Raw genomic sequence first — 20897 nt, forward strand, 5'->3', positions numbered from 1 at the left:
ACAGAGTAAACAGCTTTTCCTTTTCTCTGAGTATGTAATCAAAAATTACCTCTCTCAACAAAATATTACCAGCTTTTTTTACAAAGACACATGTACTCATGAACTCATGGGCAATGAGTGGCAATTAGGAAACTTGTGAAAAGGAATTACTAAATCATTACTATAATTTCATGTAAAAAAAGAGGTCATTGTATATCTTCAACAGCAGCTTTAACAAACAAGAGATGTTTTACCTTTTATGAAGCTTAAAACAATCAGATTTACTATTGAAAATACAGCAACATCATCAATTTCAAAACACAAATCTCCAGCTCTTCCTAAGCAGTCAGAAGAGTATTGATTCCATCTAGTGGCTGAACAGAGTTACAGATGCTCAGAGAGCTTTCATGTTTCTTACCTATTGCAATTTGTGTCCTTGACAGGAAGGGTGATACCATCATGAAACACTGCACTGCACTTCACCTAATACAGAGAGTCTAGTACAGGGATGGTGAAAACAGTTCTAAACAAAACAAGACCCAAGTTGCTTCTCATCAGGGCATTTTAGTGACATACATCTTGCCAAATTGTGAAGCTGAGGCTCTTCCTTCAGAAGCTTATTTGCTTAAATGCCTTCTGTGTTTTGTACTTTGCCAATTAGAGGCAAAAGTAGCTGTATGAGGTACTTGCAGATTCCCACACTCTACTTTGGATTCTTGCAGACTTTAGTAGTACCTGTTTCTGTTTCCACAAATACCCATACCAAGTGCAGGTGAGCTATTAACTCCACGGTGGAGAGAACTTTTTCTCAGAAAGTGACTTAACCTCTAACAGGGCAGGGAATTTAACTCAGCTTTCCTAGAGATCAGTCTTGTGTCCAACCCACCGAACTATCTTTTCCCTGATGTCCCAAAACGACATGTTAACAATCTCAATTTCTCTCCCCCTTCTGCCTCTGAACTCTACAAAATCCATGGAAACAAACAATGGACAATTTTGAGCATGGAAAGAATACTTTGACAACCCACCACACAACACTGAGATCAACAATGCAGATTCAACTGAGTCTCTTACACCCACTTGGTGCTTTTGTAAATATATAAAATAAATGGCAAGACCTACCTGTAATTTGTGTTGTCATAGAAACAAGCAGTGAAAAATTCAAAGCTACCATGGAAATATTAATAGAGTAATTGGTGCCTGGTTGCAAATCTAAACAAACTTCGGGAGCTTGCTTGTGTGTGGAAAGTTCAAAGGTCATTTCATGAAAGAAGTTCTTCTGGTACCAACGCTGGCCTTGGACATGAAACTGTAACCGAACAAACACAGCACGAAAATTGAAATGTTATAATACATTACTTGCATTCAGCCATCTCATGCTCTTAATTAGAAGAAATGCAGAAGAGAGCACTGCATATGATGTGTCAAAACTGTTGGCATTGACAGTTACTCAAATTCCAGTGCTTCCAAAATTTGATTTGTCTTAATCAGATCTGATATTTTCCTGATTCTTTCACTTCTCCTCCTAGTCTATCCTCTTTTTTATTAATTTCCCCTAGACCATATTTCCTGCTAATATATCAGCTTCCAATAACTTTCACTGAAGTATACCCTCTTGTCAAATTATAAGTCAGCTGGTGTGAACACCTCTCCAGTGAGGTGTACCATGAGGATCGAGACAAAATCAAGTTATTGTGACGCATGTCAAAACGCCAATTGCACTCCGGGATCTGTCTACAGATATCTATATTTCCAGGGAAATTTACACTATCATGCATTCTTCTTTTATTTGTGTCAGTAGGACTTCGTGTTTTATTGTCGATGACTGAAATGATCACGAAGTCACTAACTTAAGGCCTCTCCTGATTAAATGATTTCTCTGTTAATGAAAACTAAAATGCTTGATGGATAGTAATTATACATTAATTTTCCTTTAAATAGATCCTATGCCTTCCAATACTTTCTTGGTGCCTCCTGGCACAGGGAAACTTGAGACAGCAGCAGGTGGTCAGGAGTCCTGGCAGAAGTAGTTCATGCAGAAACTCCCCACTGGGATAAGGGCATACCACAAGGCAAAGAGAACTGACGCAGTGGAACTGGAATAGAGTTGAGTGAGTTGTTTGCCTGAATATGGCAAACTCAAAACTACAGATAAGGAGAGCAAATTAAGTACGGGAAAAATAAGCAAGAAACTGGGGACTACAAGAGATCATGGTCTTTCTTTGGCTGCTGTGCGAGATTATTCTTTGGAGTTTTATGAAACACTATTATAATGATGAATACTGCTAGCAGTGAGTGTTTGAAAAACTAGGATTTTGACTTATAAAAACTGCTTTTTTAGATTCAAAATATAGATTGTCACTTACTGAGTATCTGTCTTCCACATCAGTTCCCCTGACATTTCTCCTCCACTTCAAGCAGGTATCATTAAAAATTAATACATTATTGAAAGCTTCCTTTACTGTAGAGACAATTTAAAAAGATATTAACTTATTTTAAAAACTTTACCTCCTTAAACTTAATTGAATATGAGTAGCTGAGAATAATTTTTTTTTAAGTTTTGAATTTCATTCTCTTCTGAGACAGAAAGGTAGGTTATCATTTCTTTTTGAATGAACAAACAGGATAAGTAAAGCATGATCATTTTCCAGAGAAATCTGCTTTCACAAAAACCCAAGCATACTATTCAGGAAATCCAATAGACAATTTACTTGTCCAGGCCTAGAAGGTTATAATGACAGAAGGATCAAGGCATCATCATCAGGCCTCATGATGTAAATAAAATTATCACAGAACAATTTGTCATAATTGATGCCCTCCAGAAAAAAGCATTCAAGCAAAAGCATTTTCATGGATCCCAAAAGCAATTATTTCTCAAGGTCTGTCTCACCAGAATTGGTATTAGGAGAATTAGGAGGCAAGCCTAAAGTCTCCATTACTGAAATACTACAGAAATCCACTTTTAGAACATGACTTCTGTAAAATTACTGGTAAATGCCAGAACCCTGTTAATCACTGTTAAACATAGGAGTGTTGTCTGTAATGTTCATACCACTCAGATTAGTATCAAATTGCCAATCAATGGGGAATTCTCCTACAGGCAGAGAACCACACTTCAAGGGTAAAAATGGAAACTGGAAGGCATGTACCATGGACCAAAATTCTGTACCAATCCTGCCTCAACCAGAAGGCAAGTCCTGAAAAAGCAAATTTGCCAAATCTTTCTGAAGGCCTCTTACTGCCACTGCTCTCCTTGCTCATAGAGTCAATGGCCAAGTGAGCAGAAAGAGGATGCTGACAGTGGCTACACGCACATGGTCAGCATAAAGAATTATCAAGTCTAGGAAGCAGCCCATTTTCCTGTCTGGACTCAAATCAGTGAACTCTGCAGCACAGTAAGTTCTTTTATAAGCACACAGAATACAAAACACAACATACCCTTTGTTTGAATTGCTAGTGTAACTGAGACAGTGATGTTTGTGGAAGAAATGGTTGTTATATTCACCACGTAGTTACTTCCAGAGTTCAGATCTAAACACACCTTTGGATTATCTTCACTAGTACTGATGTTAAATATCACATCTTCTGAGAATATCTTCTCATCCAATCTTTGGCCCAGTATATGAAACTATTGAAACAAAGATAATAGTGCAGCTTGTTGTGGCTCTCCAAAATTCAGAATACTATCTTATTTAATCCTTCTTAAATGGAATACAGGATTACATCTGATTTAGAGTATCAGTTCAAGAAAAATATATAGGGTTTTTACTAGCCATGGGATGACTTAATAAACTGGATCTTTATTTCTTCTGGCTGTTGAAATTATTTTTTCATATATTTCTACAAGAGGTAGAAGGAATCTATTATGGTATCTGATCCAATCTATTAGGAACCTAATCTACTGTCGATCCTACAAAGATCTCCTACTCAAACAGTGAGGCGTAAGCAAATATTGTTTCTTGTTTACAGCACACAGATAGAGGATCTACATCTACTTGTTACTTTCTTTCCCTTTTGCTTGTTTCCCCCCTTACCCCACAGAAGCAGTAGTAGGACAGAATGCCAAACAACAGTAAAAGATGAGCTTGTCTAAGATTGTCCCAGAGCAGTGAAAAAGAAATCTGTTGTTTGAATGACCTGAAGGAACAGACAAACCTCACCTTCTCTGGATATTCTGGAGTGTCTTTCAGATGACTGAGTTCAGGAAAAGCATGTGCACAGAGTACATTATACCAGAGATCCACAGCTTGCCAGTTACCATTGGCTACATAAACCCAGTTTTGATCTGTTGGAGAACTGGGAAGCTGTGTTTTCCATCTCAGCAGTGCTGAATAAAAGTATACATACTAAAAATACTTTGGTCAAAACACAGGAGAAGAAAGATTGGTTGTTTTCCAAAATTATTACCCAACCTTGAAATGTTTTTCACATTAATGTACTCATCCTGGACACCCTAAATAATCCCTTTTGGTTTTTTTTCCTTACTTGTACATACTAAAAAAAAAAAGAAAAACCCAAACCCAAACAACACACATACAAAAAAACGCCTTTCTTGGGATGTTATGGGAAAACATGGGAATTCTTATGTTGTTTAGGTTTTCAATAACACCGACCAAACTATTTCCTTTGTTTCTGACAATTTATGCCTTGATTTTTATTCTTATGCTCATTAAAAAGAAACAAACAAAAAAAAAAAAAACCAAAAAAAAAACCAAACAAAACAAAACAAAACAAAACAAAACAAAAAAAAAAAAAAACAAAAAAAAAAAAACCCACAAAACACAAAACAACAGTTACAAAAATTGTTTTCAATTTCCAAGAAAACAGTTGTAAAGTGTTCAGATACACATTAGTTGAACCTTTTGAGCAAGGCACACTATTCCAATATACCTTGCATTTCTAAAACATGTTTTATCCAGTGTCTGCAAGTGAGACACAGTACAGTTGAGATGTTTGTCAAAGACAGGGACAGATCCCAAGTTTTGCAATATTTTCTACAGCAATGTGAGCTTGAGCTCTTCAATGGGACTTCACTAAAACATAAACGTATGCTGTAACCTCTTACAGATTCAAGCAGGCATTTAGGTGATTTAGTGGAATGAGACTCTGAAGCTTTAGGACAGGAATTTTCGTCTTTCCTAACCCAGCCAGTCACCCCTAGGTTTTTAGGTATTCCACTGGGAAAATCAAGACAAACTACCTTATAACCAAAACCCACAAAACAAATATCCACCAATTCAGCAGACATAACAAGAACAAAGTCACTCCCAATCTCAAATACCTCCATTCTTACTTACTGTATATGTTTCCTGCACTCCCAGTCTTCCGGTTTTCCTTTGCCACCTCACACATGTTTCGTTGAATATGGATAAATTACTCAGTAATTCCTCCTCTGAGACGAAAAACATGAACACAGAAAGAAAATCATTACTACCCATGCAAATCTTATGTTGGGAGAAATTGCTTATTTCTTCTCCTGTGGTTTGGTCTTGGGGCTTTTTTTTGCTTTGCTTTGATTTATTGTCCAAACAGGAAAAAAGAAGGTAAGTACAGGCTACCTGAAGAAGCACATCCTGAGTTACAGATTGTGAACTCATTAAACATACAGCCAGCATTTCATAAACTCACACAAGGAGCTTTTAAGAAAGGTTCTGTGTTAAACCGGAAAAGAGTTTATTTGTTGCTGAATTAATGTTTTGGCTCATTATTTACTTGAGTTTCTTTTTAAAAGGTGTTGACATTTTTTCTTGTTGTAGAATAAATAAAATTAAATAACACAGCAGAACACTTTTCAAAATAAACACTAATTAAAACAATGGAGCCCACAGAACCAAGTGTGTAGGAAGTACAGTTTTAGCAACCAGAGACACATGTGTTAATTTACACACTTAAAAGAGCAGGCTTTCTCAGAGACAAAGAACAGTTAGGAAGTTCAGCTCATCCATGCTTTTTTCCAGTTCTCTCATTGCTGTCATTAGACACAGCGCAGTCGCTCTCACATGAAGAGATAACATTCTCACATAGTTGAGGACAAAACTCTTTTTGGTCACAGCTCAGATCGACAGTGAGCACACTCCTTTCCTTCACTAGCCTTCAAATTCCTTTTTCCTTCTACCTTATTTTCTTATTACATTCACTACATGACCAATGTCACAGAAACCCAATATAGATATGGATTCTAAGCTAAAAAACACTTACTAGCTGCTGAAAAATCGAAAGGTATTTATAGGACAGCATTGGTAGATACTTCAGGGAATATTCACAAAATAGTTGGTGTATTGTTCTGCTGTAAAAGCAAGCACAGGTCAGGGCACTCCTCCTCTGTATATAAATTCCATTAGCATCCCACAGGGGCTCCTTTGTAGCATGCAGGGATCTGACTAAATCAGTACATTAAGAGTTTCTAGCATTTCATACTTAGGCAGCCATTTAGAACTATAATTTAACTGTTAATACATTTTGCAGCACTTTTTCCTTCTTTTTCTTTGATTATTAGAACTGCCATAGACCTGTTTTCTAACATTATGTCCACTCCATATATACAGCAAACAGATGCCTCACTCACTAGACCAGTTTATCTCCCAACAAATTTTAACTCCTCCATTCCACATTCATTGTATATGGAATGCTGAAAGCATCCATGTTTCCAGGACAGAAGAAAGAGATTAATCTGTATGTCCTCTAAAGCAAATTTCTTACAAACAGCTTTGTGATTAACTGTATTTAAGTGCTGTTCATTGTTACTGTTATCTGTTTCACAGTCCTGCTAAGGCCAAGCCGAAGCAAAATAGTATGTTCAGTTGCTGTACTCCTTAAATCAAGCACAGCTTTATTAAAAGAGTGGATAGAAAGAAGGACTCACTGACAGAAGGAAAATGTTTCCATATCCATGAGACCTCCATTCTCTTATCCATGAGAATTAAAATTCCTAACAAGGAGGTGGGGTGTACAAGACAGGGAGTAATCTGCAACTTATGAGTTTATAAAATACAGGGGAAAAAAGAAAAAAGAAGAAATCAAAAGGAAAATAAAGCCACAAACAACAAAAGGGGCTGTTCTGGGTATTTAGGCAAGGAAAGAAATCTTATACAGTGGCCTCCCTGGAAGGAAGAAGGCAGAACCAGTAGCTTTTTTCTTTTTTCTGTAACTACATCCATTTTTTTTTTTTGTTATGCTTTCTGAACTTTGAGGACAAGGCCACCGGGCAATGACCATAAATTCACAGAACAGCTGGCAGATCTTTTCTCAAAAGTTTCCACTTTAAGTGGGTGTGAGTGAAAGAGCATGAAATCCTGCACAGAGCAATTACCACAACAAAGTCTTCAGCTTTCTGAGGGGACTGCTTTTTCTCCTTTACTCCTACTGATCACACAATCTTTATTTGGACAACCAAATATACAGAAAGGGCTTGGTTTAACATTAATCCCAGTAGCATAAACATAGTATCCAATAACAGCACAAAGGTTTCTCTGAAAAAAGTACTCTGCAACTAGAGGGAGACAGGTTCCTTGAAACATTCATTCCACTTTGAAATCTCACAGTGACTCACAGAGCTTGGGAACTCGGTTTGTGAAACGCACAGTAGGATCCAGGTCTTAAATATATGTGATTTTGATCATCAGATTACACTCAAACTCACAAATAAAATGGGAGAAGCAAAACCCCTCCATTTGCCTATGTCTCAGCACTAAAGATTTTAACTTGTGATTAACCAAAGTGAGTGAAGTTCACTGCTACCCCACTGATCTTCAGGTTACCTTCACAATCTTTTTCTCATCCCAAGAGAAAGTGTCCTAGAAACAACATGCAAAAAAAATACCTGGAGACCAGAGGTGAAATGTGAAAAAAATCCTGGAGGAGTCAAATAGAGAAAGGCAGATTTGGGAGAGGATAGATATCACCTGGCTGTTGGCAGTCAAGAAAGACACAACACAAATGGTAAAACACAAAAAAACCCCCAAAGTGTTTCAGGGAAGCACGAAGACGTTCCAAACCCATTTGGAATGTGTCCTGTGTCACCTGTCCTAGGTGACCATGCCTTGGCAGGGAGATTAGACTGGATGATATCCAGAGGTCCTCCCAACACTAAGTGTTCTTATTCTGGGAAACCAAGCACTCCACAGGGAAAGAAGTTCTGTGAGGACCAGCTACACAAGATGTCCAGGCTCACACACTGAGCAACTAGACAGCAGGTATTGCTGGTCTGTTCTCTGCACTTCAATTGCCTCATTTTACGTGTATAAATAAGAGGTTGATAAAAACTGTAATCCAGCTTACTACTGCCGTACCTTACTGATGGCTTAATCCAATCAGCATCACAAGTAAAATTAACTTTGTAAAGACATTTTTTTAATACTTAAACTAGCACCTGAGAAAAGTGCTTGTATACACCCACACACATATATTTACCGTATATCACATATACCCCATATATAGACAATGCTAAAACAATGCAATTAAAAGGAATTCATATCAATCACTTTGCAATAAATGAAGAAATTAATGGTCAAAGAGAATTTCCTGCAGATGTTCTCTTAACTCCCTTATTTCTAATGGAATTTCTGAGGCAGGATGAAAAGATAATTGGTTTTCCAACATCTGTCATAAATTATTTTGGAATGGTACATAACTTTCTCTCATTTTAATGTGCTTTACCAGTTAATTATACACACACCGCTAAGAGCATGTAAATCTCAAAGGCATCACTGCACAAACAGAAATTTCATTTAATTTTAAAGCCATTTGTTACCTCGAGTGAATATGAAAAATGTAGAAGTAAAGAAGATGAAAGATTTTGTAACAATTTCCTGTTGATGATTAACTATTTTAAAAGGAGCCTGGACTAGTTAGGCTATATTGTAACTCTTCCTTACCATTCTATTTGACCATAACTGACTTTTTTGACCTGACTCTGTTCCAGCAGCTAGAGCTGGAATCTGGCAAAGCTCTTGCTGAAATCCACAATAATCCTATGACTGCAGTCTGCAGGTTCAGGCCCTTCATAGCTTCAGAGCGCTCATGACAACTCTCAGCAGACTGACAGACCTGACTAACTTAGTCACTCTACGCAATGCTGGCTTCAAAATCAATTCACAAAATGCAGCAGTGTGAGTTTCCTGAATGAAATATGAATAACATTCTAACAACAGCAGTTCCATTTTCACTTGGGCACTTTAACAGCAGAGAGAACTGCTTTTCTGCATACTCATTTTACTTGATGTCACGTGTTTTACGTTCACAGTAGGTGCTCAAGAAGTTAAGTGAGGGAAGAGAGGCCTCATGCAGGAACTGTGTGAAGGGCAATGGCAGAAGTCAAGGACAAATTTCTAGTCCTTCTGAAAACCATGAAGATGTTTCAAAGCTAAATGAACACTATCTTCTGCAAAAGACAGCACTGCTACTTAAGAACAAGACAATGTAGACAACTCCTTTTTAGGACACAAAAGAACACTAAAGAGCACAACAGCCAATAGTCCAAAACATTTGCTAGTTCTGGCTGTTAATAAAATGTCAGTATAAGAAAATAATTCTGGAGTGAAATTCAGACAACTAGATCTAGGCTGGAAAGGCAACCATGAACAAATTTTGCTTCAGTCATTACGAGAAAAGAACAAAAAACAAACGAGAGAGGGGAGAGAGATAAAGGGCTTCAAATTCAACTGCCACTACTTTCACTGGAGTGCTCTTTATAGTAATGGATTCACAAGAAAGTATTATCAAACGCCTTCTGCTCCTCTGGTGACACTCCATGGGCTTCTAAAGTTGAAGGCTCTCAGTGAAAATAAAATTCCAGTTGCATTAGTCTCCTGTTTGAGATAAAAAGCAAGACAGCTATAGAAAGATCTGTAGCATCTAGCAGAACCTGCTGCATTGCCAACACTCTCTTCTGTGACCTTTCCATCCAAAAGTACCACCATGTTCTCTACATCATAAACCAGAAGGGGATTTCTTGCTGTCATTCTTCCTCCGGTTCCTAACTACAGAACAGGAATGACAAATCAAATAAATTGCAATTTAAACAGCAAAGGTAATACTTACCTTTGCATACGTAAGTAATATTCTCCCATGACTGATCTACTGTGCATTCTGAAAAATTCCTGTCTCCACTGAAATAATATCCTTGATTGCAGTGATAGTACACTCTGCTCCACAGAGTGGTGGAGTTGTCCCAGGTCATTGTCGTGTGTGGAATGAGCAGAGGTTTGCCACAGTCTATTTCTGGAACAGAGGAAAACAGGCAAACAAAACCTTGAAATGAAAACAGGCAAGACATATAAAAATATTACAGATGGAGGGATGAACTGTCCCAGCAAGTTACAATTCACTTTTTTCTACTTTCTAGATCTCAAGAAGTCAGGCCAGTTCATTAGAAGCCAGGATTTTGTGGCTGGAGATTTTCTAGTGAGGTGGGGCATTTATCCTACAAGATGATCCATAAAATTAAACAGTGTCATGATTAGAATTGAAAAGCAAGGATCTTAAAGCATATTTTTATGGACAAGTCTATCTTCCCACAACACTCTCTTTTCCTCCACATGCTATTTATTCCTTTGTTTTACCTACCATTAGTAACAGTAGATATTAAAAAAGATACATGGTCCAAGAAGTATCATGAAAGGACAGCATCAGGAAGGTTATGTTCCTTTGTCAGTGGATTTAACTCAAGTTTTGAAAAAAAAAAGCTGCTACAGGCAAGATGAACGAGCAATTCTGAGGGAAAATTTGATAGATTATGCAAGCCACTTTACAGATAAATAGAAAGCTGGGATAATTATCTAATAATTTAATTTGCTACGGTTTTGGGGGCTGCATAATAAAAACAGGGAACAAAAAGAATAAAAAGTGAAAATCAAATAGATGGAACGGTGTTATTTACGGTAAAATCTGCTTTTCAATTCTCAATTAACATTATACCTCAATAAAAGATTCTAAACCACTTCAGTTATAAGAGGCAAACACTGTAAGAATTAAAATCTTACCGTCATTAAAGCTTATATGGAGCGAACAAGTTTTCTTTTAAAACCATTTTAAAAGAACCATTTAAAACTATTCAATAATTTTAAGTGATTCTGAAATTATATTTTTTAAAAAAAGGAAATCAAAGAAGTAAAAACCAAAGCTTATAGCTTCGTGATCTGTACAACCTTTAAAGGAAAATTTAAACATATGTATTGCAATGGGCAATACATCCACAATCATGACTACCTTCCTTTTCATACACCAAGGACTATAAATGTATCTACTATAAATCATCAGAACAAGCCTTGGAATAACTAATGCACAGGTAAGCATGTCCTTAACTCATAGAAGGACAGTATGTGATGAGACACAAAACTCCTGCAGTTCCACCTACCTGCCCATGGCCATTCTGCAAGGAGACTGAAATTCAGAAGCACATTCTTCTGTAATACTGCAAACCCTCTACTTAGACTCATGATACAGAATAAGAATATTAAAGGTCATTCTAAAATAGAGAGTGGTTATAACATACACATGGATCATCCAAAGAAATTACTATATTTGATTGAAACAAACTGAAACTTGATCAAGCTGAAAAGATATTGCTAATCCAACAAATGGAAAAGTGAAGCTGTGCAAATGTGAAAACCGACTAAAGAGTTTAATTATTCTAAGGTCTCCTAATTAAGAATATGAGCCCAGATTAAAAAAATCCCAGGAGACTTTTTTTTTTTTTTTTTTTAAATGTACCTCTGTGTTCCATCTTATTGAGGAACTCTTTAGGCTACATTCTTCCAAATCATAGCACTATAAGACTCATCTCAAATCGCAACAGCACATTTGAACAATCATAGTTTGCAACTGGAAACTGTCCAAATACAGGAATTTTGATGGTATATTAACAGCTAATAGCAGTTTGATTTCGGATTGTGGCTTCAATTGTTATATGAAGAGTGGATATTAAAAAAATGTCAGCAATGTAGGCTGTATTTATCTCATGGTAATCCCAATGCCTGACATGCATCAGGATTATGTTCTTGGAATGTTAACTTTTATAAATTTATTGCAACTTCATTAGCAACAGAGATTTTAAAAAACCCTGTTCAATATGGTTTTTGTTTTGTGACAACTTTCTATGCCAGAAGACTGTATAAAGTGAACACTCAAAGAGGATGACTGATTTTTATCAGAGTGAATTAAGTGGTATCTATGGTAAATAAATCCAAAGGCAGACTTTCCTTACCTTTGCACACTAAATCAGGGCCATCCCACTGTCCTTTGGCATTGCAGACTGCAGTGTGACTGCCACCTGCCATCAGGTAACCATGAGCACATTCATAAGTAACTTCACTTCTGTAGGTGGTGCCACTCACAGATGTTGGACGTGCATTCAAAACAGAGGGTGGAACCCCACAATCCACACCTGAGGAGATGAAGGAAGACAGTCCTGCTAGTCACCCAGTAGAAGCAATGACAGCTGCACTCACATAAGTATTTATTTCATCTTTACCAGCTAATCCTCTTCTCCTGTAGTAATACAATACTTAATCAGGTCCTCTGCAATATTCCCACCATGACTGACAGTGCTGTAGCTATTCCAAACATCTGCTTCCAAATAAAAGGACACTTCTCTGTCTTCCTCTCAGAATAGCATTCTAAATCTACGAATCCATCCTCAGTCTAGCTGCCAGTATACAGAAAAGTCCTGGTTTTCTTCTGAATCTTTAGACTCTCCTGCTTCTACAAACCTGATTACATCAGAAAAGGTGGTTCTATACCACTTCAATAAGCATCACTCAAGGCCAATAAGCAGAAACTGCCTTGAGAAAGCAAAACTTTTAAAAGTGTACAAAAACTGTAAAAATGCAAAACCATAGAAAAGGTTCCAATATGCAATACAAAAGTTTCCTGTTAAGGCAAGAGTCTACATAATGCTTAAACAAAGAAGTCAAGTAGAACACACACACAAGCACAAAAAAATATGAAGAATTTGTTAAAGGTATGTTTACTAGTATTAAAAAGAAAAAAATCAGACTTGCTGGTTCCACAAGAGAAGTCCTAGTTGAAAACCAGGAAAAGAGCTTGCAATACAAGGAGGAAATAAGTTTAATATTTCAGACTTTTGGCTGCTTCTTGGCATATCATGTATTTTATTTCAACCAAGCATAAGAGATGTGCTGAGAAAGTCTGACTTGAGGTAAAGTTTGATTGTATAAATTTTAAAAAGCATATGAAAAAGTAACTTCTGAAAAACAAATATATTAACAAAAACAAATACATCAACAGCTCACAAGAATTCCATTCCACAATCTTTGTCGAGGGACCACCTGAGACTCTGGGCACTCCCTTTTTGTTTTCGGATTAATTGTCCTTTATTTATGGTTTTTGGGGGGAAGTGTTACTTGCATTGTTTTATAATTGTTTTTCCTTTTCTTTCTTATTAATTTCTAGTGATAGTTAACATTTTGCTTTTCCTAGCCACGTTGTTTTAGAACCCTTATTTTAATTTATTCACTTCCCATAAATGCTACATTTCTATCCATTCTCATAAAAAAAAAAAAAAAAAAAAAAAAAAAAAAAGAAGAAAGGGTAAGAATTGGAAACCAAGAGGACTGCTGTCATTTCAGAGACAGAAAGTACTTCACTAAGTGACAATTTCCAGGATGACAATTCTCCCCTGCAGAATTGCTATACACAGTGTATATAGATAGTGGGAACTGTGTATATACTGTATATACACAGTTCTGTTAGCTAGCACTTCAAGTGTCATTTAACTAATAAAAAGGCTTTCTAACAACTCATGGGAACACAAAAAGAATACTGCAGTCATAAGCAGTAATATTATCAGAGAATGGATAATTAGAACACCAAAGGAAGTGAACCTTTCAAAGACAGTCATAGGAAACTTAACTCTTCAGAGATGTGGAAGTGTTTGTTCATGCACAAATGCTCTTAAAATTATGAAGACTACCCAGAGATGATGACTGCTATGATGCCTCTCTTTTGCAACTACAGCAAACCTTCAGACAAAACTTCACAAGGTGTCAGGAAAATTGATGCTTTCGTGAGAGGTCAGTGATACTTTCCAACTCAGAAGCCTGTCCAGCAAAATGCTAAAGAAATCTAGTTGTTTTCTAGGCCTCAGCTCACAAGCAGAAGGACACACTTCAGTGTCTGTAAAAATGCAGGGACCAGCATCAAAAATGTCACTAAACTACAGGACAATAACGTGTCCTTTTATTTTCTTCTTTTTCTGCAAATAACCAGATCATGAACAAACATACCCTTCAGATTTTGGGAACAGTCCACTATCTTCACAAGCACACTTCTCATTCATGAACCCCCCTTAATGAAGAATTTAAGAAAGATTTAAGATTCTTTTCACCTTTACAGCTTAAAGTAGCAGGTTCCCAAGTTTCATTTGCAGTGCAGTATGAGAACTTTCCTTCATTGCTGTAAAACCCTTCTTGACACTCATAATGAACTGCACTTCCTGGCAGCAAGCTGTAGTTCCCCACAATGTAGCCATGCTTCATTTCAGGAGGGGAGCCACATCCAATTTCTGCAAAGAGATTGGGTTGAAAGATCTCACAGTACATAAATCACAACACTTGAGCACTTTACAATTAGCTGAACTAGATGGCAACATCACAAAATACACCTTATCTGATGATCTGAAGGGTTGCCAAAGGGGTAGAATATTAGATTTGAAGAATTGTCCTGGCCACAGTTGGAGGAACACAGGGAAGCAGTTATTGAGCAACACCTTTACTAAAATACAGCTGGAGCCATTCACTGAAGATGAGACACTGCAATGAGATAGAGCTTTGCAAGGGCCAGTCTCATTACAGCAATGGCTGAATGATACTTCAACATCAGAGGAAAATTTCAGGCCCCCATGCACAGCTTTATTTCCCTGTGCATGGGAGAAGTGAAGAACTTTGCAGCAGATAAATTGAAAAGAAATGTTCTGCCTCTCAAATTCTTCATCTCATTGAAACAGCCTGCCTACAAAAGCTCCACTCCTCCAGCACATCTGCTTGGACAGGGCTCCCTTGTGCAACTCTGCAAGAAACACAATCTGTACAGACACTACTTCACCACAGAATATGGAGAGGCAAGTGAGATAAGAAGGAGGGTTATCAGCAATTCTGGCAAGCAAAGAGGAGCACTACAGTCAGAAAAATTGAGCAATTACAGGCCGTGAGCTTTACTGATGGTTCTGGCAATAATTCAGAAATAAAAGCTGAATATAATCTAGGCAGCTTCCTCCACCTGGGACACCTGTGTTCATTATATACTCCCATATCCACAGCTTACACTGATAGCAGTTTGCATCTGCGAAAACTGCCACTAAAGACAGAATTTCACATTGGAAACTTGGTTTTGGTAGAGGTTTTATTGCTATGCCAACATAAATTTAACTATTTATGTAGGAGGCACAGCATGTAATAAATAGCTGAATTGTTATTTTATTATTCCTCTGCCCTAGGCTTTTTTCATTCATCTAACTTCTCTTATTAGCTATTTAGTCTCTCTTCTCTTCCCCTTTATGTGGTGTGATTATATTAACAACTGGATTACAACACACTTCCTTTCCACTCAGAAACTAACTACATTACTTTCACAACATTATCAAGCTTCTCTGACCCTGCACATCTGAAGCGTTGCTGAGAACCTGTAGGAATATCTGGTGTTGACTCTGGGATCCTGACACCACTGGAACAAATCAAATGCAAGAAGAGAAAAAAAATCATACAGGAAGCAAAGTTCAGAGAAAGGGTTTCTGCCCTGGAGAAGAGCAGGTCAGAACAGGCACTACACTATGGTGCAACATGATTTTATGTGCTAGCAAAAACAGTATCCAAAGACTCTCACCTTTGCATGAAACTATGTTTCCATCTTGATGAAAAGAATGTTCTCCGGTTTCTAATTTATAACCATCATTGCAGTAACACATGTAGCTTCCTTCAGTATTCACACATCTTGCATTGAGACCACACAACCCAGACTCCTCACACTCATCTATATCTAAAAATTCAGAGAAAAGCAGATGCACTTCATAATAGGGTTTTTTGTTTTAATTCAGTAATATGTGGCCCAAGCTTAACTCTTCCATGAAGAGTTCTACATAGCTTCTCACAGCACTTCTAGGAAAACAAAGGAGTTTATTATTGTCCCATCTTCAAGGATCTGGAAAGAGGACAGTTACAATTCTATAGCTAGCTTTCTTTAGAATTACTGCTGCTTTGCTTGACAAATAGTTTCCAAAGTTATATGCTGTTCAAACAATTCGAGAAAAATCCTGTATCTGGGCATCTCTTGAACAGTTACAACAGTTCATCACTAACAAGGAACTGGCTAATGTTCTACACAAAACACAAAAAATTACAATCTGGAGAATTTTAAGTATCATCCTATTTCATTAATCTAGATGCTGCTGCTTTTTCTGAAAAGATAATTTTTGAATGAGACTGTGAAGCAATGATTTGTAACATAGCAGAATTCAAAATGGAAATAGCTGTTAGGAACCTGCATGTCAAACAAGCACATCAACAACAAAAAGTTCTCTGATGTAGTTTCAGAAAAGAAGTTCTACAGTGATGGGGAAAGAAAAAACATCTGTGCAGTAGAAAAATAAGTTCTGGATTTGTCATGCTCAGGATTCTTTGCGAAGTCTACCTGTACAGTTCGTGCCATCATTGGGAATAAATGTCTTGTTGTTGTTGGAGGCTCGGTATCCATCAAGGCAAACACAGTAAAAGCTTCCATGTGTATTATGACACAGAGTATGATTTCCACAGATCTTGCTGGCTCCAATCTGGCATTCATCCTTATCTGTGAGTACATTGAAAAAACATCAGACAGAGATTAAGAAAAGTGAGGTATCCTCCTCTCCTCACTCATGCTCAAGTAACCAGGCTTCTCCTTAATGATTTCCTTTATAAATTATTTGGGATGTAAACACTGCTGGTAAGCTGGAGAACAACAGAAAGTGTTGTCCCTGGATGAAAATGTGAATACAGTTTTGTGGCACAGCTTAAGTAGATCAAAGAATCTAAGAGCTGCTGAAACCAGAGGGCCCTGCTCTCTCCTTCTGCTCTTCGTTACGGCATACACTGTTTTTAGCAGTTCATGGAACATCTGGGTGGGGGCAATCCCAAGCACAGACGCAGTCTGGGTAGAGAATGGCTCAAGAGAAGCCCTGCTGAGAGGATCTGGGGGTGCTGGTAAGAGGCTGGATATGACTTGGCCATGGGTACTCACAGCTCAGAAAGCCAAACATGTCCTGGGCTGCATCCAAAGCAGTGTGGCCAGCAGGGGAGGGAGGGGTGTGGGAGCCAAGATAGAGAGTACTGTGGATTTAATTAGCATAAGCAGTTTGATAACCAAGATGCCTTGGCAAGAACAAACAGAGCAAGAAGATTGGATCAAGACTGGCAACAGGGAACAAGACTGAATCAAGTAGAAATGTTGCAAAATGTGTAAGTTTGTTTGTGTGATGTTTAACCCAACTGATGTAGTAAAAAATTACTGCCCTTCCAAAAATGGTATATAAGCATATACAGCTCACAGTAAATTTGGATTCTGAACACCAGTCAGTAGTCCCCATCTCCCTCTCAGTCGCTGATAGAGGGAATTCTGCCCCTTTGCTGTGCTCTGGTGAGGCCCCACCTGGAACACTGCATCCAGCTCTGGGGTCTCCAACATAAAAAGGACTTTGACCTGCTGGGGCAAGTCCAATGGAGGCCATGAAGATAATAATGGACTGGAGCACCTCTCCCACAAGGAAAGGCTGAAGGAGTTGGGGGCTGTTCTGTCTAGAAAAGAGAAGGTTCTGAGGACACCTTATTATGGCTTTCCAGTACCTAAAGAGGACTTTCAAAAAAGCTGGAAAGGGACTTCAGACAACATCTTGTAGTTTTAGGACCAGTAGGAATTGTTTAAATTGAAAGAGGATGGATTTAGATTTGGTATTATTAAGAAATTAACCATTGTGAGGATAGTGCAGCACTGGAACAGGTTGCCCAGAGAAGTTGTGGATGCTCCATCCCTACTCAAGGCCAGCTTGAATTGAGCTCTGAGCAACTTGGTCTTGTGGAAGCTGTCCCTGGCCATGGCAAGAGGGTTGAAACTGCGTGATTTTTCAAGGTCCCTTCCAACTTGAAGCATTCTATGATTCTATGTTTTTCCTACAATGAGATATCTGAACTCTGTGCAGGATCCAGAAGCTGCCAGTGCTTTGTGAAAGAAGGGTAAGAGATGAAGAGGAGGAAATGGTTGGTGAAGGACCATCCCCTTTAAGCACTGGTAAGCTATTACAGACACTGAGACACAGCATTTGACACTGTTCTTTGATTCACATACTGATTTGTCATGTATGAGACAGAGGGACACTATCAGCCACAGTAACAAAACGTTAAACAATTCTGAACACATAGAACCCTTTTGGTGAGGAAAAACAATCCAAATATATTCTATGGGAAATTTTGCCAGGAAGTGACAAAGTTTTTAGGATGCTTCAAAGAATTAATTAAAATTACTTGAGAAGGAGCATTTTAGGAATTTACAGAGTTTCTTTCCAATTTATAAACAGGCAGCCTACCTTGACAATGAGTTCTTCCATTGCCTACAAATCCATAATTACAGATACAAACACTTTTTCCTCCACTTTGCTGACATGTTGCATGAATGTGGCAAGTTGCACAGACATCAGGAATGGATCTGCTCACAATTGCTTTAAGGACAAAAAAAACACAATTACCTTTTTTAAAGTACTTCACTAGAGGCATGGCAGGATAACCAGCACAGAATTCAAAGTGGAGATACAATCCAAATTAAAACACTGAATAGACCACTACCTCATTTTGAAACTTGTAGAAAAAACCACAGCTATTGTATTAAAAGACTAAAGATGAAAAATAAACAAAAAAGATTAAGCAAATAACTACATTGAGCATTTTTGTCCATCCTTCTCTTCTTTAACAAAAATGAAAAGAGCTTTTCAGCAATCAGAAAGGTTTAGAAGGTATATCCAATACAATTAATCTTTTCTCCATATGCATTTTTTCTCTTTTGTCTTTATATCTGTTTCCTCTGTTTTGTTGTGGGGTTTTTTTTCTATTAGTTACACATAGACATTTGAGATACTTATCAATCTGTATCATGTGTCAATATGGTAAAAATGTTATTCTTAATAATGTTGTGAATGTTTCCAGGAGTAAAATGACTTACAATAAATTAATTTTAGAAATTAATTTATATTAAAAGTGGTAGAGAAGCACACAACTTAATTTACTATAATTTGACAGGACTTTAAATACGCATGAAATTAGAATAAAATTCAAATTTGCTCTCTTCATACTTTCAGGGCATTACGTTCACTTTCCTCCATTTTTTTAATCAACTCTTTGTTATCACACATACCCGCACTTTCCAAATCCATCAGAATGGATGGATTTAATGTAGGCAAAGCATGCACATTAACGCCTTTTTACATTTTAAAAGAAAGAACTAAGACTGCACAAGCTGATGTCTTATGGTGCTTGACATGGAAGTATCGAATTTTTTAGTTTTCTAAGATAGCTGAAATTGATAAGAATATTAACACTGTATATTTAGCATCGTCAACAAAATTTTGAGTACTCTACAATGTCTAAATACCATAACTGGAAGGAGAAGGCAGCTGAACACCAGCATTATTTTATGCATCAAATTTATCACTGTGATAAAACTGCCCTTCCACATGCACGTGGTTTGCTTTACTCACAGGAGTGCCTTAAGGCTGTAGGAAGCATCATGGATTCCTACTTCTAATTATCCACGCTTTTATATACTTGCGTGTGTGTTTCCGAAAAGAAGACAGAACAAAAACTGCCAGCATGCAATGGCAGCCAACATAGATCAGAAAATTAAATTTACAAACAGCCACAGAGAGAACTTTCTCACGATGCTACAATCTTCTGATAAGACATGGGGGTATCCTCCTCAGATTGCTGCTGCAGTAGATAAAAAACCATGTTTCCACCCCCCGCCTCCTTTACTATTACGGCTGAAGTTTTATTCCTTACTTGTCCTTCACAACACACAATTTATCATGCCATTGCTACGGCCACCTCACTGTTTCGGTCCTGCCCATGCGCTGCCGTCGGCAGGTGCCGAGGAGACACCCCAGCCACTGCGAAGGGCAGCACCACCAGGCACCTGCGCCGCGGGCACCATCGCCACGGCACGGGATGCTCGGCCGCGCACCCCAGCACGGGCTGCCCCAGCACCACCACGCCAAGGGCTGTCCGGCCACCCCAGCGCCGCAGTGGGGCAGGGCCGGTGCCCTGTCCCTGTCCGTGTCCGTGTCCGTGCCCCCGCCCGGCCGCACTCACCCCGCCGCCGCCCCGCGCACCGCGCCAGCAGCAGCGCCAGCAGCAGCGCCAGCAGCAGCGCCAGCAGCAGCGCCGCCGCGGCCCGCCGGCCCCCCGAGCTCATGGCCGCACGGCCCCGGCGCCTCCGCATCGCCCCGGGCCGGAGGGAGGGCAGGGCAGAGCCGCGGCCCCGGGCGGAGGGCGGCTGGCGGGCGGCACGCCCTCATCGCCGCGCCCTCGGCCCCCCCGCGGCTTTCGCCCTCAGCGAGGCCCCTTTCCTCCCCGGCCTCGCTGCCCGCAAAACCGTCTGTTTTCTTCCTTTTTTTTTTTTTTTTTTTTTTTTTTTTTCCTTTTTCCTTTCTTCCCTGGCACAACCCCTTTCCTTCCCCGGGACACCGCCTCTGCCCCGGCCAGGCAGGTGGCAAGGCTGATAAGGGCTGCTGCTGTCCATAGCCGGGGGCGTGGGGAGACACGGATGGTGGGATTGTTTACGACTCCCGGGAAGGGCGGCTGGATGGACACACCTGTTGCAGACGGGACACGGGGCCGGGCAGCCCCGTTCCCGAGGGGAGCGCCAAGCTGGCGCATCAGCGCTAAGGT

General features: G+C 38.9%; 1 protein-coding gene across 2 annotated transcripts in view; it reads right to left on the reverse strand.

Annotated features, from left to right (window-relative positions):
• The window catches only part of SUSD1 (sushi domain containing 1), a 40927-nt gene extending 20452 nt beyond the window's left edge, over positions 1-20475 (reverse strand). For both annotated transcript variants that reach the window (XM_056513544.1, XM_056513543.1), the window contains exons 1-11: positions 20319-20475; positions 18545-18676; positions 16621-16776; positions 15817-15969; positions 14324-14500; positions 12182-12361; positions 10018-10197; positions 5277-5371; positions 3418-3607; positions 2346-2440; positions 1102-1288 (exon numbers count right to left, since the gene is read on the reverse strand). In XM_056513544.1, coding sequence (XP_056369519.1) covers positions 1102-1288; positions 2346-2440; positions 3418-3607; positions 5277-5371; positions 10018-10197; positions 12182-12361; positions 14324-14500; positions 15817-15969; positions 16621-16776; positions 18545-18676; positions 20319-20448 — 1675 coding nt within the window. In that variant the 5' untranslated portion in view covers positions 20449-20475. The remainder of the gene's footprint in view (positions 1-1101; positions 1289-2345; positions 2441-3417; positions 3608-5276; positions 5372-10017; positions 10198-12181; positions 12362-14323; positions 14501-15816; positions 15970-16620; positions 16777-18544; positions 18677-20318) is intronic.
• Positions 20476-20897: the final 422 nt, after the last annotated feature.

The sequence above is a fragment of the Oenanthe melanoleuca genome, chromosome Z (assembly GCF_029582105.1).
Source record: "Oenanthe melanoleuca isolate GR-GAL-2019-014 chromosome Z, OMel1.0, whole genome shotgun sequence".
Lineage (NCBI taxonomy): Eukaryota > Metazoa > Chordata > Aves > Passeriformes > Muscicapidae > Oenanthe > Oenanthe melanoleuca.